The sequence below is a fragment of the Sander lucioperca genome, chromosome 4 (genome assembly GCF_008315115.2).
Source record: "Sander lucioperca isolate FBNREF2018 chromosome 4, SLUC_FBN_1.2, whole genome shotgun sequence".
Classification (NCBI taxonomy): domain Eukaryota; kingdom Metazoa; phylum Chordata; class Actinopteri; order Perciformes; family Percidae; genus Sander; species Sander lucioperca.
This window is the reverse complement of record NC_050176.1, coordinates 32,735,278-32,760,854: the sequence shown is the minus strand read 5'-3', so window position 1 is coordinate 32,760,854 and position 25,577 is coordinate 32,735,278. Positions and strand designations below refer to the sequence as shown.

The 25,577-nt window shown below is 38.7% G+C and overlaps 1 protein-coding gene across 1 annotated transcript in view; it reads right to left on the bottom strand.

Moving 5' to 3' along the window:
- herc3 (HECT and RLD domain containing E3 ubiquitin protein ligase 3) overlaps positions 1 to 25,577 on the bottom strand; it is a 35,172-nt gene that overhangs the window by 4,222 nt on the left and 5,373 nt on the right. Inside the window, exons 4-23 of the mRNA XM_031276937.2 lie at positions 25,332 to 25,408; positions 24,704 to 24,925; positions 24,290 to 24,381; positions 23,855 to 23,985; positions 23,446 to 23,597; positions 14,415 to 14,470; positions 13,821 to 13,945; positions 12,260 to 12,319; positions 11,028 to 11,139; positions 10,229 to 10,418; positions 8,994 to 9,157; positions 8,734 to 8,847; positions 8,220 to 8,246; positions 8,028 to 8,126; positions 7,716 to 7,886; positions 7,451 to 7,594; positions 7,073 to 7,239; positions 6,070 to 6,136; positions 3,040 to 3,122; positions 864 to 1,047 (exon numbers count right to left, since the gene is read on the bottom strand). Of these exons, the coding sequence (XP_031132797.1) occupies positions 864 to 1,047; positions 3,040 to 3,122; positions 6,070 to 6,136; positions 7,073 to 7,239; positions 7,451 to 7,594; positions 7,716 to 7,886; positions 8,028 to 8,126; positions 8,220 to 8,246; positions 8,734 to 8,847; positions 8,994 to 9,157; positions 10,229 to 10,418; positions 11,028 to 11,139; positions 12,260 to 12,319; positions 13,821 to 13,945; positions 14,415 to 14,470; positions 23,446 to 23,597; positions 23,855 to 23,985; positions 24,290 to 24,381; positions 24,704 to 24,925; positions 25,332 to 25,408 (2,437 nt within the window). The remainder of the gene's footprint in view (positions 1 to 863; positions 1,048 to 3,039; positions 3,123 to 6,069; positions 6,137 to 7,072; positions 7,240 to 7,450; positions 7,595 to 7,715; positions 7,887 to 8,027; positions 8,127 to 8,219; positions 8,247 to 8,733; positions 8,848 to 8,993; positions 9,158 to 10,228; positions 10,419 to 11,027; positions 11,140 to 12,259; positions 12,320 to 13,820; positions 13,946 to 14,414; positions 14,471 to 23,445; positions 23,598 to 23,854; positions 23,986 to 24,289; positions 24,382 to 24,703; positions 24,926 to 25,331; positions 25,409 to 25,577) is intronic.

Below are 25,577 nucleotides of genomic sequence, written 5' to 3'. Positions count from 1 at the left end.
ATGTTGTAATTATTGCTGTAATTATAGCAGTCTTAGATTATCCTTCTAATCTTATTTGTATTGTGATTATTCTCTTCATATTTTTGTACAGACGTGTATGGTTCCCTGAGGATGATTCCTGCTGACGTTGGTGATCCTCTGGTTTTAAAGGGGAACTATGCAGTTTTTTTTTAGCTTAATTTACCTTAACTGAACAGCTTCGGAGTCATTGGAATGGTTATATGACTTTTTTCAAGTTGAATGGTGGCCGTCTCGCTCCCCCATTAGGCTAAACATAGGAGCTGCCAAATATCTATTCCGAAGCTGTAGTGGGAGCTCTAAAAAGCGAGAAAACAGCGAAGAAACGGCCAAAACTGCATAGCGCCCCTTTAAATCTACAGTGTACTGCCACCAACAGGTCAATATTGGACTTGTCAGTTAGTTTAGGCTTGTTAATCTCAGGGAGTTTGACAGTGAGAGTGACTCAAAACAAATCTTCCCAGTCAAAGTGTGTGAAAATTAGCATGATGTCATGAATCATGTGTTACTGCTCGCCACTGTGTAAGTGCTATATACTCCCTCCCTTCTTTGTCACTTACACTGTGAGCACCGTGACTCACTTGTCAGATGTTGATGATGTAAAAGTCCGATTTCCAGCTCTGTCCAATGAAACGTGATCATCATCACATCCATATCTATCAGTTTGCAAACACTTGCGTCACTTACTTACAGTCCTTCCATTTCCTACTATGAGTTTTACATGTGTTCACTGACCAAGAACAGGAAATGGTTTGCCATTTCTGCTGCAGGACAGTAACTCAGAGCTGTTGGACTCATTGTTGCTACAAATATTACACATACAGATTTTTAAACCACACACTGACCTTTTCCATCTCCTCCCAGTTGTAGTTGTTGTTGCCGACCACCATGGCCATCAGCTCTGAGGGCTGGAACAGCGACAGGATATCCCCTCCGCACACCTTCAGGAAGCCAGAGGAGAAGGCCGAGTACTGCTCGCTCACTGAGTCTGAGAACACGTAGCGCAGGTAGGCCTCCACAAACTCCTTCCTGAAACACACACACACACACACAGGTTGAATAAACATTTAGATTCATTAATTTGTTTTAGCTGCATTTCCTTCAGTTTATAAGGAAATAATTTATTCAGACTTCAAGGTGGGACTGTAAACACTAGCTTCCTCCTCCATTTTGTGTGTGTGTGTGTGTGTGTGTGTGTGTGTGTGTGTGTGTGTGTGTCATCTCAGAAAAATCCCCTTTTACTTTTTTTGTTTGTTAGTAAGCCCCCCCTTCAGGCTCACAGGAGTTGATCAACAACCTCTCTTCATCCAGCCTGAGTTTGTTTACATACTGCAGAAGTTTCTCAGGTAAATTAAATCCATTTCTATTTCAAATTTTAAAGAAGCCAAACTACAAAAATACAAAATACATAAAATTATGAATAAAACATCTGAAATATCTCAATTAGATATATAATATTGCAGCCATAAAAATACTATATATAATATGTGCATGTATGTAAAATACTGTGTGGAAAAAAATGTGTTGCTTCAAAGAGATCATGAAATTACAGCAGCATAAGTTAGGACATTTTGACCATGTATTCATCATCAATTGTGGGAAGCTGTGGGTGTGCACATCTTTTTATAGACCTGTATTTGACAAATTATAAGGAAAACTTGGAAACATTTTATCCTAAAATATCTTATTATTAGTATGACCTTAATATAATCAGGAAATCTCACTATGATCAGGATCACTTTGGCAAGAGACCTGAGTAGAGCATAAGAAATACGTGCAGAGACAAGACATACAGCCTGTCACAAGCAGGCACATACTGTACATGCAATCACTGTTAAAACCAACCACAAACATCCCTCTCTTCAAAAGTTAAAAGTTTAAATTACCATAATCTGATAGAATGAATGAGACGTTCTGTGTAAAAGCCTTTTTAATTCACTCTATTCTTATGATGCAAAGAACTGAAGGGCCATCTTCATAATTCATCAAGAGGTAACTTCTTAACTTAACTACCACTTTCTGGAAAAAAACTCCATAGTAATAACTCTAGCATGACCCAGGAGGTGTTAATTCATTTTAAATTCCCCAACAAAAAAAAAAAGTCACATACTTCGATACTACTGCTCACAAAATGAAACTGTCCAAAATGATGATTTGCTGTTTTATGACATGCCACTCCACAGTTAAAACAGGAAAAGCATGATAATACAGATGCAAGATGCTCCAAAAAATATTGTTTTACTGAGAAAACCTGCTCTTTAGCTTTGTATAACAAACCAGCACATGTACAAGTGCTACCACATCTTTAAAAATAACACTGTCCAACAAAACAGATCACATCCTCATGAAGCCCTGCAAACACAAACACTGTGATGAACTAACCTTCAGTCTAAATCAACACGTCTCCTTTGGTGCTTTGTGGTGTGGATGTTTTACACCACAGCAACAACAAATGCCTCTATCAATTCTGTTATTACAGTGTTATATCAGAGTGTTGAGGGGATTTTGCAGGAACAACTTGGGTCACTGCGGCTCTGGCCATCTGTTCAGCACCAGCAGCCAGACATGTTGACACCGCCCGCCCCACAACCCTCTGCGGACTCCTCCACATAACACTGTAATCAATGCCACTGGCACAAGGATGAGCTGAAGAAACAGGGCCGCGATGGTTGAGAAAAACACACTAAATAACGCTTAAAATACAGAAATTTTTGTTTTCTGATGTTATCAACACAGAACATGACCTTCAGTCGGAACAATGGGCCACGAGCTGCCAGCTGTGTGAGCGATATGATAATCCCAGAGCTGGAAAAACAATATATTTAAAAACCACAGAGTCATCTGTTTGTCTTTCTGAAAGAACAGACTGTAGAGCATTAACATATTCATGGAACAAGGTCATTCAAAATGGGACATCAAGTGACGGAAGAGCTGATGAATTTATTCTTAAAAAGACTGAATCTGCTGAAATAGTATCCTTAAACTCTCAGCATATAGATTTGACGTGTCAAGCTGCCTCACCTGTTGTTTTTGTCCACACTGATGCTCTCTCCTCCAGGAATGAGCTCCTTGACTTCTGTCAACCCGTAGTTCTCTCTGGTGATCTGGGATATGGACACAACAAATAGTCTTTGATTAGAGTTTTGTAGGTTTTTTTACCCTGCAGGAATAAAGTGTAGAAAATACATATTTTTTGTTATCGTCAACAAATCCCATAACAAGACCAAAACCAATGACGAATTGATTACTAACGAGCAGAGCTGTAACAATTGAAAATGTTGCCATACAATTCCGTTTTCTTAGAAATGATTGTGATTAACGATATAATTCTCTCTTTCAGTCTTTCAAGTCAGTATTTTTCAAACAAATTAAAGTTTTGAATGACTCCCAGGATACAATTTATGGTTATATCACTGTCATGTGACCCAGATAATGTAAGGTAAACACAAATACACATCCTGTGAAGTAAACAAATTATTATTTTTTTGCTTAAATGAACATAAAATTGACAAAACCATCAACAGTCATACCCCTTAAGGCCTTAGCTCAGTGGTTCCCAACCTTTTTTCCTTGGCGCCCCTCCTACTTATGTCTAAGAAAAGCTGAGCCCCCCCCCCCTCCGAAACCGAAGTTGAGGTAACTTTCCCTTACTTTCTTTTTTGATACAGAGGAGTTATCAGCACAGAACTTACGTTTCTCCGCCATGTTTCGTTCATAAAATAGTGATGCCGTGGCGGCAGGAAAAACGAGGATGATAGCAGCTAACAGCTAGCAGCTGACCTGATGACAGCAAGGGTCCCAGGTTAAGAGCTCCCGGAGGTTTGGCCTACTAAGTAACCTGCCTACAAGTTTAAGCGAGAACAAAAATATATAGTTTTTATACAGACTTTTGTATACATTATATATTCTAGTGTATTATCATTTTTTTTTTTAACGTGCAAATATTATTTTTTTTACCTCAACCTCAAACCAGATAAAGACTTGCGCCCCCCTGTGATCTTTGCCGCCCCCCTTAGGGGTCCCCGGACCCCAGGTTGGGAACCACTGCCTTAGCTAATGTTAGCAATTAATTGCGGTTAAACAAAGAAACGGCGATTACTTAAAAAATATTGCGATTAGACAATTATTAAATAATTGCTACAGGCCTACTGACGAGGTGTGTGTGTGTGTGTGTGTGTGTGTGTGTGTGTGTGTGTGTGTGTGTGTGTGTGTGTGTGTGTGTTAAAAGCATGATATATCTTATTTCTCTGTACCATAGACCTCCACTGTTGTCCAAACCCAGTCAATGAGCCACGCTGCTGCACTGGCTGACAGGTTCCTTCATTACGATGAACACTGTAGATCTCACATATTAGGGGTGGATGGACCAATACCTAAAGTATGGATACTACCCATACTAAGTCTTATTTTAAGTATTGATATAAGCATTAATAGGATCAATACCAATGAGCAAAATGAACATTCTGGGGACATGAACACTCTTCTCAGTACTTTTGCTTCTATGCTGCTGTTGTGTACATGCACACCGCAATCACTTCGTTAGCTCAAAGAATTCACACAGTGCACATTTTTCGTTATGCACTATTAAAGTCTTGTTTTGTAACCTGCACGTGATTAAGTAATTAACAAATCATGGTAAAAGACAAATCACAATAATTCATTTGTTTTCAGAAGCCTATTAGAGATGCATTAAACCCATAAAACATAATATTACTTTAGCTGCTTTTAATAATTAAAAGTATCATATTAGGCTCGTTCGAGATGAGCCAGGTCTGCGCAGAATCAATCACCGCCGATCGCCGGCCAATGCACGCTGGTTAGATTTGTGTCCGACTTGTGTCACGTGGGCAACGATAACCTCATGAGATCAAGGCGGCTGCAGTTTTGAGACGCAGGCAGCTTTTCACCGACTGCAAGACACATGCGGACCCAGGGCATGCTGGGAAACGCCTGGCTCTCAGCTAATCTAACAGCTGATTGGTTCAGAATTAACTCAACACGATGACATTTTATATAAACTTTTTATAGTTTTTGAATTGGAGGGATTTTAACTGCTATTTGTCTGATTTAAAGGCTTATTCTGTCCAAACCACATGTTGTGTGGCTGATAGTTATGTTTAGAAGTCAGAGAGACTAAATCCGTTCAGATTACGGATCATCTACAGTCTGTTAATTAAAATCAGCAACAGATCGCATGTAGAGCATTTTGACAGCTACCCTGTCGTAATAAAAACAACTGGAGACTTGTGTACAAGCTGATATATGGGTCTGATAACATTTTATTAAATCGGAATCGGACCACAGTGTTTCCTGTCACTTCCTGTTGAGCCTGAAGGCTGCTGGAAACTGTCCGACTTGACAGCGGATTTTTGTCACCGCCCCCGGCTGCTGCCGCCTGCTCCGTCCACTTTACAGGCGAGGCGCAGTTCATCTCAAACGAGCCTAATAATATTGGTGATTCTGGTGGCCTATGTATTTCATGGTATCGCCCACCACTACCACACACATTATGCTGCTGATGTAAACACTCACCCGTGCACTATCTTTGTATTAATCCGCAACTGGAAATAGTCCCCAACAAATGTACTTTTTTTTAAATTATACTCTTAATTTGTGACCTTTTTTATAAAGATTTACGTGTTCAGTAGAAACCAAAGGGCTTGGATCTGACAGTCACAGACCGGGTAGGGAAGTCGGGAAGTATTAAAGGGTCTGTGCTTGATAACATAATATAGCAGCAGACAAATGTTTGCTATGTAAAGATAAAGTGGAGTAATAGCGTCCTGAGGAGAGAATGAAGAAACTCTCTCTGTGTGTGTTGTAATCCAAGCTTCTCTGTTCTTGATAGCCGGTCCAACCGCACATGCATGTTGGTGCATGTGGCTGTGACAAAATGTAGGTATTTTACGTATTGAGGAACAGTCTGTGTAACTTTTTTCAGTATTCCGAGTACAGGCCCTTTAAGAGATGGTCAGATTGTTTGTTTTGGTCTTTGTTGTGGGATTTGTTAACAATAAGAAAAACCTTATCCAGGTGAAAAGTTACACTTACAGCAAAGTTGAGAAGAAATGTCTCCTCCACATCACCTCCTTCATAATCCAGAAGTTGTTGTAGACTCCTGCAGAAGAATAAACAGAGTGGAAGTCTGGAAGACGCAACACTATTAACACATGATCATGTCAGTGGTGGAAAAACACAAGTTAATAATCTTATTAATGTGACGTTATAAAACAAATGAAAAGGTGAAGGCCAGAATCACCATCATCAAAAAAGTTCACCACGCCATGAGATTAGAAACTAATTAGTACATTTCATATGAAAAATAGCTCCTTCATGCATATCATGCATATCGCCATCATGCATAGCTGAGGACTTTGTTGGTAGATATAATCATTTTCATTTCAGAAATATCTGCAACACTGAGGGATCATACATCTGTTTTTTTGCAGATTTAAATCTGTCCCCGTTTCACATTTAAAATGAAAACCAGGGATCAGCTGTGCCTGTCCTACAGCTGCATGGATCAAATAGAAATGGTCTGTTACAGTAGATTAAAAATGAAGTGGTGACCTTTTAGCTAATAATACCACAGAACAATGTCAGGGGGAGTGTTGTGTTAGTTTTCCTGCAAACAGCATGGATATTTACCACCAAAACACAGGGAACATGGAAAGAGGAAGTGTAGCTGGCAAAGAAAATGATAAAATGATAATTAGTTAGAGGATCAGATACCATAGCCTTACAATTTAACCCCAACTACAGGTAATTTTGCAGTATTTTAAAATACTGAAAAGACAATACAAAATGAATTTAATCTCAAACAGTTGACTCAATTATTTAAACAATGTCGTATCTCTTTCCTGTCAGTGGCAGGTACCATGTGTGCTGACTTTAGATTTTAAGACTTTTGTTTTAAGTCCAAATAAAAGTGTAGCATATTGGGAAAAAAAATTTAAATCAAGATAAATTATTTGCAGCAGTTGCAATGTCTAAGAAAAAGTCAACATGTCCTGCACTGCATCCCCTCTCCTTTCCAGCTCAAAGGACAGGTTACCTGGCCTCGGTGGGGGAGAGCTCCTTGAAGTCCTCCAGCATTGATGGCACATTGAGCAGCTTCTTGTAGAGAACGAGTGGGAAGTGGAGGTCCACCACTGTGGAGTTGTAGATGGCCAGACCGCAGATGATCCCGATCAGGTGAAACCAGTTCTGCTCAACAAAACACTGGAAACAAACACAAGGAAATGATTTTACTATATGTGTACTAAAATATGGCTGATTATCCCCTCTTGCTACACTAGTTTGTTTTTTATTCTACTACGTGTTATGCTATAAGCATAACACTTAAGCTAATATGTTTTTTTAACATGCATTGAGCGTGTTTGAGAACTGAGTCTTTTTACATCATTGGCATGTGGATACAGTGTTGACTTACTTTGTCTGAGAACCACAGCAGGTTGGACTCCTTGTAATAAGTGAACATCCCATATACAGGATCCATCAGCTCCTTTAACAGCAGCAGGAAGAACTCTTTAGTCACTCCACCTGCATCCACGGCCTCCTCTCCATCAAAGATCACCTGGATGGAGGGAGGAGGAGAATAAGAGGAGATCACAAAAAAGTACAGAAAAAGAAAGATTTTACTTTTATCAAAATTACAGAACTGCAGTTATCTTCAAAACCTAAGGTGTAGCTCTCACCTTGAGCGGTTTCTTGAGGTCCACATCAGAGTACATGGTGAGCTCACGTAGTGTGTCACTTACTAAATGGTCCCTGCGCACATGGAGCACCAAGTAAGGGTTCCTAGCAAGGTGGGGTTCCAGCGTGAGCAGCATAAATACATTGTGTAAGTTTGCACCGCTTACTGCCATCTTGGTAACGGTCACAGGTTGAGGTGGGAAAAGCAAGAAAAGAGAGTACATTTCAAATAGATAATAAAAAGACTGAGAACAATCAAATTAATCGCCAAGTGATCGAACTGTATGATACAAGATCACATTAACAGCAGGTACCTGCATTTGCAGTTCAGCGTCTGTTTGCAGCATGGTTGTCTTGGCTCGAGCATTCAGTATGAACGGGTAGGCACATAAGTTCACTGCGGGAAGGTCACTCTGCAAGGAAACCGTGGAAATATATACTTACTACACTAATAACAAAAATAAATCTAATATGTCATTTTAGATGTTAAAGTAAAAATCAAGTACCTGTGAACGGGGGATTGATCCCGCTTTCTAGAAAATAAAATGAGAGAAAGCAAAGTCATTTGACTCGACTTGAAAGGGAAAAAAGGTCAAGAGCAGCAACTTATTATATATATATATTAATACGATTTTTTATTTTTTTTTAAATCCCTCCAGTGGCCAAGTAGTTATAGGTGCTTGTCTGTGAACTTAAGACTTAATTGGACAGCAAGACCTAACAAACAGCGACCCAAAAAGCAGTTCTGGATAAAATTCCTCACCGTCTCTGCAAACACTGAGAATTACTGGAGTTGTTTTAAATTATAGTGTGGTCTAGACCTTCTCTATCTGTAAAGTGTCTTGAGATAACTCTTATTATGATTTGATACTATAAATAAAATAGAATTGAATTGAGAGAATTGTGTGTGTGTGTGTGTGTGCGTGTGCGTGTGTGTGTGTGTGTGTGCGTGTGTGTGTGTGTGTGTGTGTGTGTGTGTGTAAGTAAGTAACAAGGAAGTGAAATATTGTCAGAACTCACAATGTCAGCTTTACTCAGAAACCATTTGAGGTAGTCTTCCTGGATGTCCACCAGGCTGGTGATGTCAGGGATATAAAAATGGTTGTACTCCACATGGTTGGCCCTTAAATTTACCTGGAAAAATGGAACAAACACCTGCCTCAACACAGAAGTCCACAGATGATCTCAGCAGCTACCAAGACAACAGGAAAAACACACTGTCATGCAGAATTGATGGCTTGTTTACAGTAGCCGCAGCAGCAGGTGAGCTGTGTGGATACCTGGTGGAGTTTCTCCAGCAGCCTCAGCGTGGCGACTAAATAGTTCTCGTAGAACACCGGTACGAGCAGCGCCTTGCCTCCCGTTAGCATGAACACAACGATGCTCTTGTACATGTCGACCATTCTGGTGAACACACTGTTGTCCAATAAATACCACCAGTTATCTGCAGGGACAGAGGAAAAAAAAATCAAATGAAATTACAGAGCAAATACCTCGCTCGAACAAGAGTTTCTCCTTTGATCTGTCTGTGTTTCTCTAACGTTTTTAGCTGTATATATGTTTGTGTTCTAGTATATTTATTAGGGATGTCCTGATCAGGTTTTTTTGCCCTTGAGTCCGAATAAAGAAGAGCGAAAAAACAGATCCAGGATGTTCCTTGCTTTTATTAAAAAGGCATTTGCCACACACCAAAAAACTTTGCAATGTTTAACAGTGGTGTTTAAAACAATACCAAGTTTCAAGTTGGTCCAAAGCTTTTTTTTTTTTTGCTGTGTGGAAAACCCTTTCTTTGTTTTTGATTCTTCTCAAACTGAAGGCTCTTGACCAGCTACCAACTGAGCTTCACCTCTGTAAAGAGGATTTTTCCAAAATATTAATATTCTTTTCCTGCTTCCAACGTTAGCTACATGATTGCTGGATATACCAAACTAACTTTTCTTCACTTCTCCTGGAGGATGAGCGGATAGCTGAAAGGAACATTGTGACTATTGTGTGGAATAAGTTTGGCGAAAAAAAGGCGCTACGCTTTTCAGTGTCTATTATTTAGCTAAGAGGAAACTCAATAAAAACCCATTTGCCGACATTAAATATCAAAAAAAGCCAGACACTTTATAGTATTAAGTTGCTGTGAGCTGTAGCCTACATTCACCACTTCTAAACAGATGCAGAACATAACGTAATCTCGGAGATTATTCCTTCACAGCGCTGTGCAATGCGAGAAAATCTCAGAGCTGAACCGGGCAGACACATCAGTTTTCATCACACTCAACCTGGGTCGAGTTAATTAAGAGACATCTCTATCTCTCTCTCTCTCTCTCTCTCTCTCTCTCTCTCTCTCTCTCTCTCTCTCTCTCTCTCTAATTTTGGGGTACAATTTGGTTTTGAAGAATTCTACAAGCAGCAATACCACAGGCCAAGCAATCGGCCCATTCCAAACAGGCACATTTTCAATGGGCTCTGTACTGGTTTAAAAAAAAATAAATTAAATTGTTGTGTGTGCATGCAAGTATGATACCCAATACTTTGCCGGGGTTGGCGTCTAGCCGGAGGATGGCCATTGCCAGGGGGATAGTGAGGCGGATGTAGTTCTTGGAGTCCATCAGGGCCGGGTACTCAGACAAGATGAGGTAAATCCTCATGGCCTCGACATCAGGAGGAGAGCGCGGCAGCTGAGGGATCATCATACTCTCAAAACTCTTAGTGGCCTAAACAGAGAGTTGGACACAAAAAGAGGGAAGACATGTATAACAGATTGTGTATATTTCTACTTTTAATTACACAGATATAAGGAACAATATTTACTGTTATACGGAGAGAAGTATTTGAAATCTACTTTATTTTGATATGTTTGAAAGCTACAAGTATTATTAAATGAACCAGAGAAATTTATGAAATCATCTTCACTTCCAAAGCAGCTTGGATCAAAAAAATCAGTCACTAAATTTTGGGAGAGGCTTTTAGTGGTTTGGTATGTGGCCTCAGTCTCCACGCAGATTATAATTCAAATTGGGATGAGGTGCATGAACCCCAAACCGGTCATTACTGAGCTAATGTTAGCGGTTATGACTCACTCCTGCAGTTTGTGCCATGAATCTACTGCAGAACTTGATGTTCTTTCAAAACAAGCTCAATATTCACATATGGATGTTTTCTTATAACCACAAGCTAGAAATCCAATACAGTGACAATCCTACAGTTCCTCATTTAAAAAGCCTAGCTAGTAGCTAGTTTGAGTAATGTCAAGTTTTGGCTCAGAAGAGCAAAAGAGACCAAATTGCTGTTACCTTGTGCACAATTTTTAAATACACGTTTACCTGCTCCAGAAGTCCAGAGAAAGCCGGTTTGCTTAGCGTCTCAAATAGCTTTCTGACAGAGTCGAGATCGATGCCTGGGATCTTTGGGTTGGTTTTGAAGTGGGTATCATCACTGAGAAAGCAAACAAACACACACTTATACGTTGCCTATCTATGATGTCTCAGTGATCCCTAACAGAATAAAAATAGGTCAGAGCTCACATTCAGGGACTTTGAGGTAAAGCCTTGATCGTTACTTTGGATTAAACACCAACAGTTAGGTTAAACACCCAGCCTAAAGGTATTTAAGTCAATCCCTAAGCATCTCCTGTTTGGCCTGGGAGAGCCAAGGATATTGAGTATGAACTGATAAACATGCCTGCACAAAGCCAACAAAACCCCTCAGCATGAAGGACAACCACTATTTACAGTGTAAGCCTTCACATTCTTATAGCTCAGGTTTCATTTAGTCATAGCACAATTACATCAGATCTGATTTTGTGGAGACTTTTGCCAAACAAAAAACATTGATGCAGATAATACGCTATGAGTGTGAGCACTGACCCACTTTATTTTGAGAACTCTGTGAGCTTAAAATACCAGATGAGCAGTTCTGGGCCAAAATTTAACACAAACACAATGAAATCAACAAACAAATTGTAGGTCCCTACCTACAGTGTATGTATACTTAATATTTTTGCTGACCATGTTTGAATACAGTTTTATTGATGTATTTTTATTCCTACAGTTACCGGCAGCCATTGGTTTCCATTCATTCCCTTGTGGTATAAAAATCAATTAACAGACTCTTGAAACCTTGGCTTAAAGTATTGCCTGGTCCCAGTCATGTACATAAACAAATGGATGTCTGGAGCAGTGGAAAACATCCATTTAAATTTCTTAAACATAACAGCGTGGTTTGCCAAATGGTTAACTGTACTGTAAAGTATATGTGATTTGTGGTAAATGGGCTAAAATGTGCAAAAAGCAACTAGTAACTAATGCTTTAAAATAAATGTAGTGGAGTAAAAAGTGCAATATATACCTCTGGGATGTAGTGGAGAAGAAGTATAAAGAAGCATAAAATGGAAATACTCAAGTAAAGTACAAGTCCATTAAAATTGAACTTAAGTACAGGACTTGAGTAAATGTACTTAGTTTTCTTTTCACCACTGCATTGCGCATTGGTTTAATGAGATGAAAATGTTGAGTTAAGTACTTAGTTACTTAACGTAAACATGGTGTTTATGTACCTTTCATCCAAAAAGCTGCCGTTCCAACAAGCCGTAGAGGAGAGTTGAATTATGATGTCTCTGTGCACAAAAACATAAAACAGAGCCTCACTGTGAAAAATGTTTGACCAAAAAGTACAGAGACCATTAAAATATAATTGATGAAACAAAATCAAGTCTTATAAGTAAGACTTATTATTAAACTAATTATTAATACTAAACATCTACATGAGAATGAACATTTTATATATGTAGATGTTTAGTATTAATAATGGTCTTTCTTATAAGATGTATAAATTAGATTGTACTGTATATATATATATATATATATATATATATATATATATATATATATATATATATATATATATATATTAGGGCTGTCAGCATTAACGCGATGCAATTAAGGGCCGAGCATAACGCGTTAATTTTTTTTTAATTGCATGCTGGCATTTATTAATTTATTTTACACTTCACTCGGCTTTGCGTCGTGCCTAACAGGCTACTATTTTGACCCTTTGCAGCACCGTTACTTATCATCAAGCTGCCACTTCCTCGTAACACATCCTGCTGCTGCTGGCTGCAGGCATGATGGAGAAAGACAGCAGCAATAACTCTGAATGGAGCTTTTTATTTTCCAAAACTCCCGGACGGCTCGTAGACGAGTCGAAAGCCATATGCACATTGTGTAAAGCCGAATTAAAATATCACCGAAGCACGTCAAGCTTGAGCTACCACCTACGGAGCTGAGCATATAGTTCAGTTAACGTGATGCTACCCGCTAGCATGCTACCCACTCAGGCAAAGCAGTATTTTGGAGAGTGCTACTTGCCGACCAGTGAATGAAACCAAATCCCAAAAAATTACTACAGCTCTTCCGAAACGGGTGGCAACTAACTGCAGACCTGTCAGCATCGTAGAGGACTCGGGTCTTAAAGACGTACTACGGTTGGCATGTTCTGACCTGTCTCGTTGCCGTCGAGGGGGACAGCAGCCCCACACACAGCCTGTACGATACGGAGAAAGCAGCCTAACTGGAACTGCTGCAAAGTACAAACGCTGTCTCATTAACCGGTGATCACTGGACGTCAGTGAGTAATCAAAATTATTTAGGAGTTACTAAACACTATATTGACTCTGGTAAGGATAGGGTTTTTTAGTTTTTTAGTTAGGTACTTGGAGGAATTGTGCAATAATGACAGATTCACACATTTTTCTTGTGTTTACACAGTAAATAAATAATTACAAATCTTAAAATCAAGTTCATAAAGTAACTTTCTTTGCATTCATTTGATTCCCAATCAAGATACACTGGTAAAAAGTGCTTTCGATTGTTAATTGGTACTTAAAAACTGTTCTGCAATGCAAAATAATCGAATTTTAATCATGTGATAAAATATGAGATTAATCGCGATTAACTATAGAAATACAGTGATTAATCGCGATTAAAAAAAATAATCGTTTGACAGCCCTTATATATATATATATATATATATATATATATATATATATATATATATATACACACACACACAGTACAATCTAATACATTTCACATAACACCTTTTATTATTGGACTTACTTTGTGACACTGGAATCTGTGCTGTACATCAGTTTTAACCGCCATGAATTTAATCTTTCATAATTGATTGGGGAGATTGATTTGCTGACATTAATCACTCTGAAGTCTTCTGGGGGGACGTAACTCTGCAGAGAGGAAGACAAACGGAGACAAGAACACCGCACAAACATTTGGGCTTCAGTCTGGGTTGTGTCTGTTTCCTTCATGAAGATAAAATAAATAGGCCACGCCTGAAGTCTAAATATTTTGCTGCAGAGGCTAAATGTGTCTTTATCAGTGCACATTCCTGGTAATTTGCTAGATATTTGTAGCAGACAATTGCTCCACATACAGTATAGCTCCTTAATAAGAACTGGTAAGAGCTTAGACATTAATGCCACCCTGTGGTGAAACACTGAAACTGAATAAAATGGAAAACATCAACAAACCAAGGTTATTTGGGGAAACTAGCTCACTTTGCCTTATGCCACTTTAATGATTGTAACGATGCTTCCACTCCCCTATACAAACAATAAATAAATTATTGGTCACAAATAAAACTGATGTCATAATTTAGGCAACACACTTTACTATAATCTTAATTAAATCGCATACCTGGTCATTAGAGTACAATAAGAAGCTATGGTCTCCTCCACTGATGATTTTGGTCACTGTATATTGTTTTGATCATAATAAAGAAAGGGAAGAGAAACAGCATGTTAGCTGGCCAACATTTTACAACAGTTATTCAGATGTCAATTTTAATTGTATAGCACCTTTCATTACAAGTAAACCCATAGTTACTTAAAGTAGTTGTATTTTTTTTATTGTACAGTAAATCATTTTCAACTGCATTTGTATGAAATTATGCTTTACAACTGAGCATGACCTTGAGTATACTGCTGATACATAGTTATGAAGGATAAAGGATCATTTATTGTGGATGCATCAAGAGGTGATCAAAATCTTATGTGTGTGAAATAGTTTTCAAAGTCATCTTCCAGCCTAAAAAATATTACATTACATTACTACATCCACACTAATACATTTTTGTTTTAAAACACATAACTTTTGCTACCTTTATGCCTGAAAAACAAAACATTTTCATTCTTGTATTTTTGACAAGATTATATTGATTTTACTTCCTATAAAATAGGGAAAATAGACATAGTAGCCAGGCATTTAAAAAAAAAAAAATTCAAGCCATACTCATATATCTATCTATAAATTGCAGGAACGTCTGTCTGTCTATCTGTGTGTTATGCGCATATCTCTCGAACCGTTAGTCCAATGGATTTCAAACTTGACAGGTGTCTTGCTACGGGCATGAGTAAGTGCAGTGCCAAGTTTGACATTGTTTGGATTAGAAATGCAAAATATATCGTCGGTAAAAGAAGCACACATTGGCTTTTGCCGCTGGCCACTCCCCCTCTCACACTGCACACTGACTGAGCTCAGCACAGGACCAGAGACAGAGAGGGTTGAAGAAAGCAGCAGAGCTTTGGCAGCTAAAATGTGAAATACACCTCAGACCCACAAAAATGTGCAAAGTAGCACTACTTTCTTTCTTGTCTTTGACTTTGAATAAACAAACGACAATTCCCGAATTTAAGGACATTAAGGCCCTTTGACTCTTTTCCTGCTATTGTATTAAATTGCTGTGAGCTGGCAGAACATAAAGTAATCTCGGAAATTATTCCTTCACAGCGCTGTGCAATGCGAGTTGAACCGGGCAGACACAGCAGTTTTCATCAGACTCACCCTGGGTCGGGTTAATTAAGTCTACTGCTAACTTACAACACTAATAACGTTACCGTCGCCAAAATACCCCCACGAATCAAATCCCCTACTTCACCGTTAACCGTCAAGCCACTAAACCTAGGTTTAACACATCAGCAGAGGTGTTAATTTCCATACAGCTGTATGGAATTTAACACATACACCTCTTAGTCTAGACAGATTTCAGAAAAAAGGCCTTCTATAAGAAGTGAGGAGCATTTATGGGTACAAGTCGGGAACCGGCCTACCTTACATATTTCAAGGGTGCTGAGTCCAAAAAAACTGGTACCCAAGCGAAATTTTGAGTTTTTGACCTTCTAATTTGCATATCAAAATGGCCACCAAATTGCCCATCTTGCACAGTCATTGGACCATTTCCCCCTAGTTTTTTTGTAAGTAGGCAATCAAGATGAGGAAATTAAGCTTCTAGATCTATAGTCTAGGGTCAGAGCAAGGATGTAGTGGAGGCGCAGTGCCTTTTTTATGTATATACATGCAAATGTACAACTTCTAAGGTGGAATTAAGCATTATATGTGTCATTTTTAAGGTGGACATGAATATTCAATAAATGTTACTCTGAAATTTCCCCTGTTGATATGACATATGATGTACACCATATTACATGATAACAAAGAAAAAAATCCATTGCAAGTTGTCTGAGATTTCATGTTTTTATGCAAATTAAGCATTTGTTCTCTAAATTCTAAGACGGGAAAAACCCAGGTGAATAGGGAAAAATATTCAAAAAGAGACCACCATGAAACTTCCCAAGTTGAATATTTAGATCAGGACATAGCATGGTCAGTCCCATCTCTGAGGACCTTTTGCCTGAGATGAATGTAACAGCAAAGAGGATCGTAACAGTTTCACATGCTTCCTTCCAAGTTTCCTGTTTTTTGATTTTTTTTTTAGACAAACAATGTCAATATTCCTTAGTTATTGATTGAACTTGTTACCCTATTTATCCAAAATTATACTTTTTCAACCATAGTGGGTCAAAATTGTGTATTTCAATGATATTGAGATGGCTAGCAACTGGGAGAAAACTAGCTAACAGTTTTGGAGGGAAAAAAACAGCTAGCTATTTTTTTCCCAGTTGTGCCCTAAAGATTACCACCTTTGTTGATAGAAGTTTATTTCTTATAATTCCACCCCAAACATAGTAGCATTTCATGCACTAACTGGTTGTGATACCACTTCATACATTGCAAGTCACACCAAAAGTACATCGTGGAAAGTTTGGAAAATGCACCATCAATTGCTCAGCAACCTCGGAATTGGTGATCTCACGGAGGAGACTCAAAGATCTTCAGAGGCTTTTGTCTGCAGAATATATGATGTGCATAAAACAGACTCTGTTGATGCAGCAAGGCATATACTTTTCTCCAGGACAGGTAAACCAGAAGCAATGCCGGCGACAAGCGATGCGCTCCACTTCCATCTGCTGAGAGTACACTACCAGGCAATGGTTTGGAGAAATGCTCACTATGCCACACCTGAGCTTCCTTCACCCTTGAACATGGGATGGAAACATGTCAATTCAGGACTACAGCCCATTCTTATGTCACAGAATCCAAAACCTGAAAGTTGCCTGGAAATGATCCTGTGTGCCTGTAAAAAACAATGCACAACACGCCAGTGCAAATGCCAAAAATCAGGGCTGTTATGCACTGCAATGTGTGCATGTCAGAGTGATGACCAATGTCCTTGTTTAAATGTGGAGTTGTAGTCCTCAAGTATACCAAGGCAAGGGGTAACCAAAGAACTTGGAAAAGGACTGCAGAAAGAAGAACTAATCAAAATGAAATTCCAAAGACAAATGGCACACAAGCAAACTAGAAAGGTATAAAAACAATTTACCAAAAACAATTTACAGACTTCCGGTTATGGCGGCCATGTAGGAAGACGTGTTTTTTGCTGCTCCGCTGCTAAGTTCGCAAAAAAGCTCTCCTGCTCATTTACAGTTTCAAATAGAAGAAGATTTTGAGGTGTGATGCCTAGCTCGGTAAAGTCACAAAAGGGGAAAGGTGGGACAACCAGACAGCCGAGCCTGTTTGACTGTAATCGTCGTGACGAAGCATCCAAGGCTAACCAGGCCATGACTACCCAAACTGACAATGAAAATGAACCAGCAGGCACCAAAGCTGATCAAATACTGGCAAAATTAGGCTCAATGGAAACAGGGTTCACCTCTAGGCTTGATGGTTTGGCAGCAACTCTACAAGATGTGAAAAAGGAGATTAGCGACTGCAGTGAACGCATGTCCCATGCGGAGGAGCGTATTTCCACCGCGGAAGACGAGCTAATTAGCCTGCAAGCTAAAGTCAACACGCTACAAGCTAAGAACAAAACCATGGAGGATAAACTTATGGATTTAGAAGCCAGATCTCGTTTAAACAATCTACGGCTTGTGAATTTGCCAGAGGGCGCTGAAGGCGCAGGCGGGGACATGTGTGCCTTTTTAGAGAAATGGATCCCCGAGGCGTTGGAAAATGAGGGGCTACAGTCCTCTATTGTTTTGGAAAGAGCACACAGAATTGGACCAAAGAACGACAACGCATCACGCCCGAGGACCATGATAATGAGGTTTCACAACTATAAGAACAAGCAGGCAGTATTTACCGCTGCACGGGAGAAAAAGGAGGCTTATTACGAAAACCAACAGGTCTGTTTCTACCCAGATTTGGCTACGGGAATTGCCCAGCTGAGGAAGAAGTTCGACCCAGTTCGCGTGGAACTACGTAAACTGGGTATGGAATGGAATGTCTCATCCCGCGACCCTGCTTGTGACTCACAAGGGCAAAACTCATTCTTTTAAAACCCCTGCTGAGGCACACGTTTTTCTCAGGAGAATCCAAGAACACTTACATGAAGAAGAGACAGGAACTCAAGATGATAGAGCCAATTAATGTGGTATGTGATTTGTTGTAGGCAGGACACATAACCAAGACAAGCCCATTTTCAATTTATTTTATTATTTTATTTCACTTAATGACTGACACGTAATTATTATGTACTAAGGTTTGAAGCTATATATTTACAAAGTGTATTATATAGCATGACCGTGTACTTCTATTCAACAATGATCATAAGAGATCACATTATTATGAGACAAATAAGATGTTACTGTCATACAACAAGCCGAGTGTTAATCGAAGTGAGCAGGAGTTATAAGTTAATACTTGTTAGAGTGTAGCAGCAGCAGTAGTAATTGGAGTAGGTTGGAACAAGAGAGTGGTTTGACTGATCCTCACTGGTGTGGACCGGTCTTAGCAATAACGGGAGACCAACAGCAGGGGAGGGGATACCCTCTTGAGTGGGGGAGGGGAGAGGGGGGTTATGTTTGTTCAGAGTGTTGGATGTTTGTTCTAACATCACAATTTGTTATGCCTATAAACAAGGATAGTTTTACATTGCAAAGCAACCTGGTAAATTTAATTTTTAAGTTTTGTCTCAAGAAGTGAATCTTAATTTTATTTCATGGAACTGCAGAGGTCTACAACGTCTTCAAAAGATAAAACAGGTTATGAATAAACTGAAAGAAATGAATGCTAAAATTGTACTGTTGCAAGAAACTCATCTCATTGATGATAGTATAAGGGTGAGAAGGAGGTGGAAGGGCACTGTGTATGCGGCATCGTTTACATCTCAAGCTAGAGGGGTTATGACACTAATTCATGAGTCGGTTCCATTTAAAATAAAAAATATTATTAAAGATAAAAGGGAAAGATTTCTAATACTTCAAGGATCTTTGTTATCAGAAATGCTAAATATAACAAATGTGTATGGTCCTAATGTGGATGATAGCAATTTTTATAATGACCTATTTTTTACTCTCTCAACACTTCCAGGACTTCATATGATAGCCGGGGACTTTAATTGTACATTAAACCCAGAAATAGACAGATCAACTGGGGTTGATAATTCACATAACAACTGCAGGGCTACAATCCATAGGTTTATGAGAGATTTAAATTTATTAGATATATGGAGAGAGAGAAACCCGAATATTAGAGCTTATTCTTGTCATTCGGGCACCTTTAAGACGTACTCTAGAATAGATTTCTTTCTTGTTTCTTCAGAATTGCAATCTAAAATTTCTGACTGCTCTTATGATAATATTGTGATCTCGGATCATGCACCATGCTGTTTGGCCTATAGGGATGATAAATTATTAAGAGATCCACCCAGATGGCATTTCCAACATAAATGGTTACAAGATGAAGACTTGGTAAAATATTTAGGAAAACAGATAGATGAGTACTTTCAAATTAATACTACACAAACTACTGCATGCGTTAAATGGGAAGCTTTCAAGGCTTTCTTGAGAGGGCATATCATTAGTTATACAGGTTCTAAATCAAAAAAGACACAGGAAACTAGATTACAGTTGGAAAATAGGATAAGAGCCCTTCAAACGAAAGTAAATAATTCTAAAAACATTAATAATTCACAATTAGAAAAAGAATTATTATTATTGAGAGCTGAATATGATAAGCAGTCTGCTTTTAGAGCTGCCTCAAGTCTTCTACGCTTGAAACAGACATTTTACGAGCAAGGTGATAGGGCTGGCAAATTGTTGGCATGGCAAATAAAACAACTTGAAACGAAATCGCCAATTACATCAATAATATCAAATGGGCAGACACTTTTGGATCCAATAGAAATTAATAATGCGTTTAAGGGCTATTATGAAGAATTGTATAACGCACAAGCAACAATTAAACTTGACAATATGAGCAACTTTTTAAATAAAATAGATATTCCCACTATTTCGGAGGATGATAGTTAATTTAAATTCAAAATTTACAATAGAAGAAATTGGACAAGCCATTGATAGCATGAAATCTGGAAAAAGAGCAGGGCCTGATGGCATTCCTATAGATCTGTATAAGAAATTTAAGAATAAACTTTTGGTACCTATATTGGACATGCTTGAAGAAATCTTTCTATCGAATTTTCTTCCTCCTTCATTAAATACAGCCTTGATTACTCTCCTGCCTAAGCCAGGAAAACCTTTAGATAAATGTGAGAATCTAAGACCCATTAGTCTTTTGAATTCAGATTTAAAAATAATTTCTAAATTATTAGCAAAACGACTACAAAAAAACTCTCCCTTATGTAATAAATCAAGATCAAAATGGATTCGTCACGGGAAGGCAGGGCTTCCATAATGTACGGAGATTATTGAATATTATTTATTGTAAAAAGGATGCGCCAAATACAGCTCTTCTATCATTGGATGCCGAAAAGGCCTTTGATAGGGTTGAATGGCCATACCTTTTCCGGGTATTAGAAAAATTTGGATGTGGAAACAATTTCATTAAATGGGTAAAAATATTATATGATAGCCCCACTGCTGAAATCATCACTAATAGAAATATTTCTCAACCGATAGCAATAAAACGCGGGTGCCGACAAGGCTGCCCGCTCTCACCTTTATTATTCACGTTAGCAATAGAACCATTTGCAATTGCAATACGCTCACATCCCCAACTTAGTGGAATTACAGTAGGACCTACTGAACATAGGATTTCTCTGTTCGCAGATGATGTGATCTTATTTATTTCGAATCTAAACACATCAATACGGATCACTCTGGAAATCATCCAGTTATTTAGTGAAATTTCAGGTTACAAGCTCAATAAAACCAAGTCTTCTATTTTATTGTTAAATGAACATGAAAGAGCAAACCCAATCCCAGATGTTATACAGTTTAATGTTGTGACACAATTTGAGTACTTGGGGATACAGATTTTACCAAGTTTAGAAAAAATAGTTGAGGTAAATTATAATCTTTTAGTAACAGGAATGCAAAATTCAGTTGATAGATGGATGCCGCTGCCAATATCTATAATTGGGAGAATTAATATTTTAAAAATGAACATTCTTCCAAAGCTACTATATATGTTTCAGAATATTCCCCTTTCACCCCCGTTTGGTTTTTTCTCACAAATGAAAAAAATGTTTATACATTTTCTCTGGAATAATAAAAGGGCAAGACTTCGTTTGTCTTTACTGTACTTGCCTTATGAACGTGGAGGTTTGAAATGTCCTAATTTTAAGCTGTACTATTGGGCTGCGCAGCTAAGGTCTATTATGTTTTATTATACTAATCACTCACCACATTGGATAGAAATGGAATCACAAGGATTAAACTTACCTCTTCCCTCTTATATATACTCAAATACAATAAGAAAACTATTAAGAGAAATTAAAAATCCAATTCTTAAAAACATGATAAAAGTATGGAGTGATGTGAAGACACTTTTGAAAGATTCACATTGTCTGTCTCAATTTAGCCCATTATGGGGCAACCAATTTTTTCCACCAGGCAGGGCAGACGCAACATTTAAGTTATGGAAAACTAAGGGACTGAGAATGGTTCGAGATGTGTATTTGCCAGAATCTGACATATTTACAGAGGGAGTGAACTACAGAATTAAAAATCTAACAGAAAAAAGCAAAGCAATTAGCTACAAACATGAAAGAAAATATACAGAAACAAGATGTGATCTGTAGAACTAATATAACAGAAGAAAGCGAAAGCTAGACTCCAAAGGAAATATACAGAAATGCGGAGTGACCTATGGAACTTACAGAAGAAGACAGATGAAAGTAAAGCAATTAGCTACAAACATGAAAGAAAATATACAGAAACAAAATGTGATCTGTAGATCTGTTCAAGGGAAGTTTCATGGTGTTTTTGGGTTTTTCGATGTTTGAATTAAGAGCATAAATGCTTTGTTTGCATAAAGAAATGAAATCTCAGACAACTTGCAATGGTGTTTTTCTTAGTTATTATGTAATATGGAATACATCACATATCATATATACACTGGGAACATTTAAGAGTGATATTGATTGAATATTTATGTCGGCCTTAAAAAATGACACAAATAATGCTTAATTTCACCTTAAAAGTTGGTATTTTGCATATATATATATATATATATATATATATATATATATATATATATATATATATATATACATAAAAAAGGCGCTGAGCCTCCACTACATCCTTGCTCTGACCCTAGACTATAGATCTAGAAGCTTAATTTCCTCATCTTTGATTGCCTACTTACAAACAAACTAGGGGGAAATGGTCCAACGACTGAGCAAGATGGGCAATTTGGCGGCCATTTTGATATGCAAATTAGAAGGTCAAAAACTCACAATTTCACTTGGGTACCAGTTTTTTTGGATTCAGCACCCTTGAAATATGTAAGGTAAGCCGGTTCCCGACTTGTACCCATAAATGCTCCTCACTTTCACTTTTTCGGTACATCCCGTCTAGACTATCTGCTGATGTGTTAAATTCATTAACGATCATACGACACGAGACAACACCGTCTCTCTCTCTCTCTCTCTCTCTCTCTCTCTCTCTCTCTCTCTCTCTCTCTCTCTCTCTGCGCACACACACACACACACACACACACACACACACACACACACACACACACAAACAGTCCGGTTCTGGTGGTTGATGAACGCAGATATTAGCTCTCATAACGGGCCAGGTGGGTAGCACACTGCCATGACTCCATGACGCTAATGTCTGATTACTCCACATTGTCATTGTGATATTTTGTGATTAGCCTAGATTCTGAATCTGCCCCGTTCTCTGTCGGGTAAATACAGTAGTAGGTAGGCCTATAATGTCTTCCTCTGATGTAGACGTAGCCTACACTGTAAGTCAGTAGTAGGCTATACAGTGGAGTAAGTGGTTTGGGGTCCTTATGTAAGTAATTTTACATTTACAATTGCAATACCACAGGCCAAGCAATCGCCCGTTCCAAACAGGTACATTTTCAACGGGCTCTGTACTAGTCCTGTAAAGTGAGCACAAAATCTTCTTCTTACCTGTACAATGGACATTTCCAGTCAGGAAACAGGCCTTGACAGGTAATGGGCTCCTAGCATCCCCCCGTATTCCTATGCCCAGCTGGCCATGGCTGTTACAACCAAACGCATACACCACACCAGAGGAAGGCACAAAGGCCAACGTGTGGTGCCTGACAAAAGGGAAAAAGCAAGATTTAGGATGCAGGGGGACATAACCAGCCTCTAAAACACTGAGTTCATTAGTTACAGTCTACTTTAAGGCAATCCAATGACCCTGGAACTCATTTGTGATCTTTTGATCTTTAGTTTTTGTTGATACTGACACACTTTAAGCTTCACAAAGACAGACATGCATTGAGTTACATCAGATTGTACATTTGTACCAAATTAAATGGTGAACAAAAGTTCTGTAAAGGTTTAACAGTACCTGCCACAGGTGATCTGGGACACCTCAGAGCCCATGAGCTCCACCACTCGTCTGGGTAAAAGTTCGTTATTGGTGGAGCCATGACCCAGCTGACCCCACGAGCCTTCACCAAATGTAAACAAGCCGCCATCCTGCCAGAGACACAATACAGAATTATTTTTGTTGTTGTTTGAGACAGAAATTCTTGGCATAGTTAGTCAAAGTAAAATACTTGTTTGTCTAAAGGACAACACATAAAGGTTGTGTCAAGGTGCATAGAAAGAATACTCTAACCGATCTGCCAATTATGCGACAGCTGACCAAGCAGCAACTGACCAAACTGGACTATGTAACATTTGGTGGCATGCTAATGGAGGCAGCAGGATATGCTTATAATATGTGGATATTTGAACTGAAACTAAAAAGCACTAGTGGGGGGTTTGTCTATATCCGTACCTTTGTGAGGGCTGCTGTATGTTCCTCTCCACAGCTGATGTGAACAACTTTTTGAGATCTCAAAAATTTGATGTGGCACGGAACGGCGCGATCTGAGGTAGGGAACATAAACATGCAAGCAAGGTCACACTGTTCTACACTGTTTGATGTAATAACAAAAGAGTGGTACGACTTAGAGGAACATTACTGAGTTCTGCATTTGAATGTTGTATTGTAGTGTCCATAAATCTGTGACTTTGCTGTCCAATAGGCATTTTTTTTAAACTTCCCATATATAAACACTTAGTGCTTCTATGAAACATATACACTCCTCTATCCAGTGTCAAAACAATACTGTAAGTGCAAATGTTAAATCTACATAATAATATATCATTTATATCTTTTAAATAGCAGTGTATGGCTACTGATTATTACCTTGTTTATCATTGAGACCCAGTTGTCCAGCTCTGTTCTTGCCCCAACCAAATACAGCTCCGGACAAGGAGAGAGCAAAGCTGTGGTCTCCCCCGGTGGTTATCTGTGCAAAGGGAATACCAGCCAGAGACTTCAGGGGATAAGGGAGCAGCCTGCTGGGTTCTCCTTTCCCCAGACCGAGCTGACCGCTGGTGTTCTGGCCCCACGTGAACAGCTGGCCATCTGAGAATCAAAAATAGGTAACTGTATACATTTGTTTGGAAATGTGGGACTATCTAAAACTGATGTGATTACAGCTTGTACAGTGTTTTCTTTTTTTTTTTGGGGGGGGGGGGCATGTTTTCTTGACTGACAGGTGTCAGCCTATCGCTCTCAGCCTTTGTGATTGACAATTCCTAGTCCCACCTCAGCTCCAACCAATGGTCAAAGTATCCCACAGAAAGAAATCAAAATCAAACGTGTAGGGAACCAAAATACAACGCAATTTGTCAGTCAAGATGAAATTGAGATGCATTCTGATGCAAAGTTTAAACTGGATATGGATAGAGTTTGGACAAACAGTAGATGGATACAAGAGTACAATCATAAACGGTGCTGGTGTGCTATGAAGAGATTGTGTCTTTCAAACCTCTAGAAAGTGCAATGCAGTGCTGATTCCCACACATTACTTGAGAGATCCGGTGGTCACACAGCCTTTTAACCAACCTAGGAAAAAAGAAATGTGTTAATCAAACTATAAAAACCATGCCCAAGGCTACTCAATGTTCAAAATTACAAATTACAGTGAAACAACCTCTTTTTTCAGTTGTCAGGAGATGTCATTAAATGCTACCAGTGACATGGTAAAGTTCGGCGATTGTCCACGGGTAAGGAA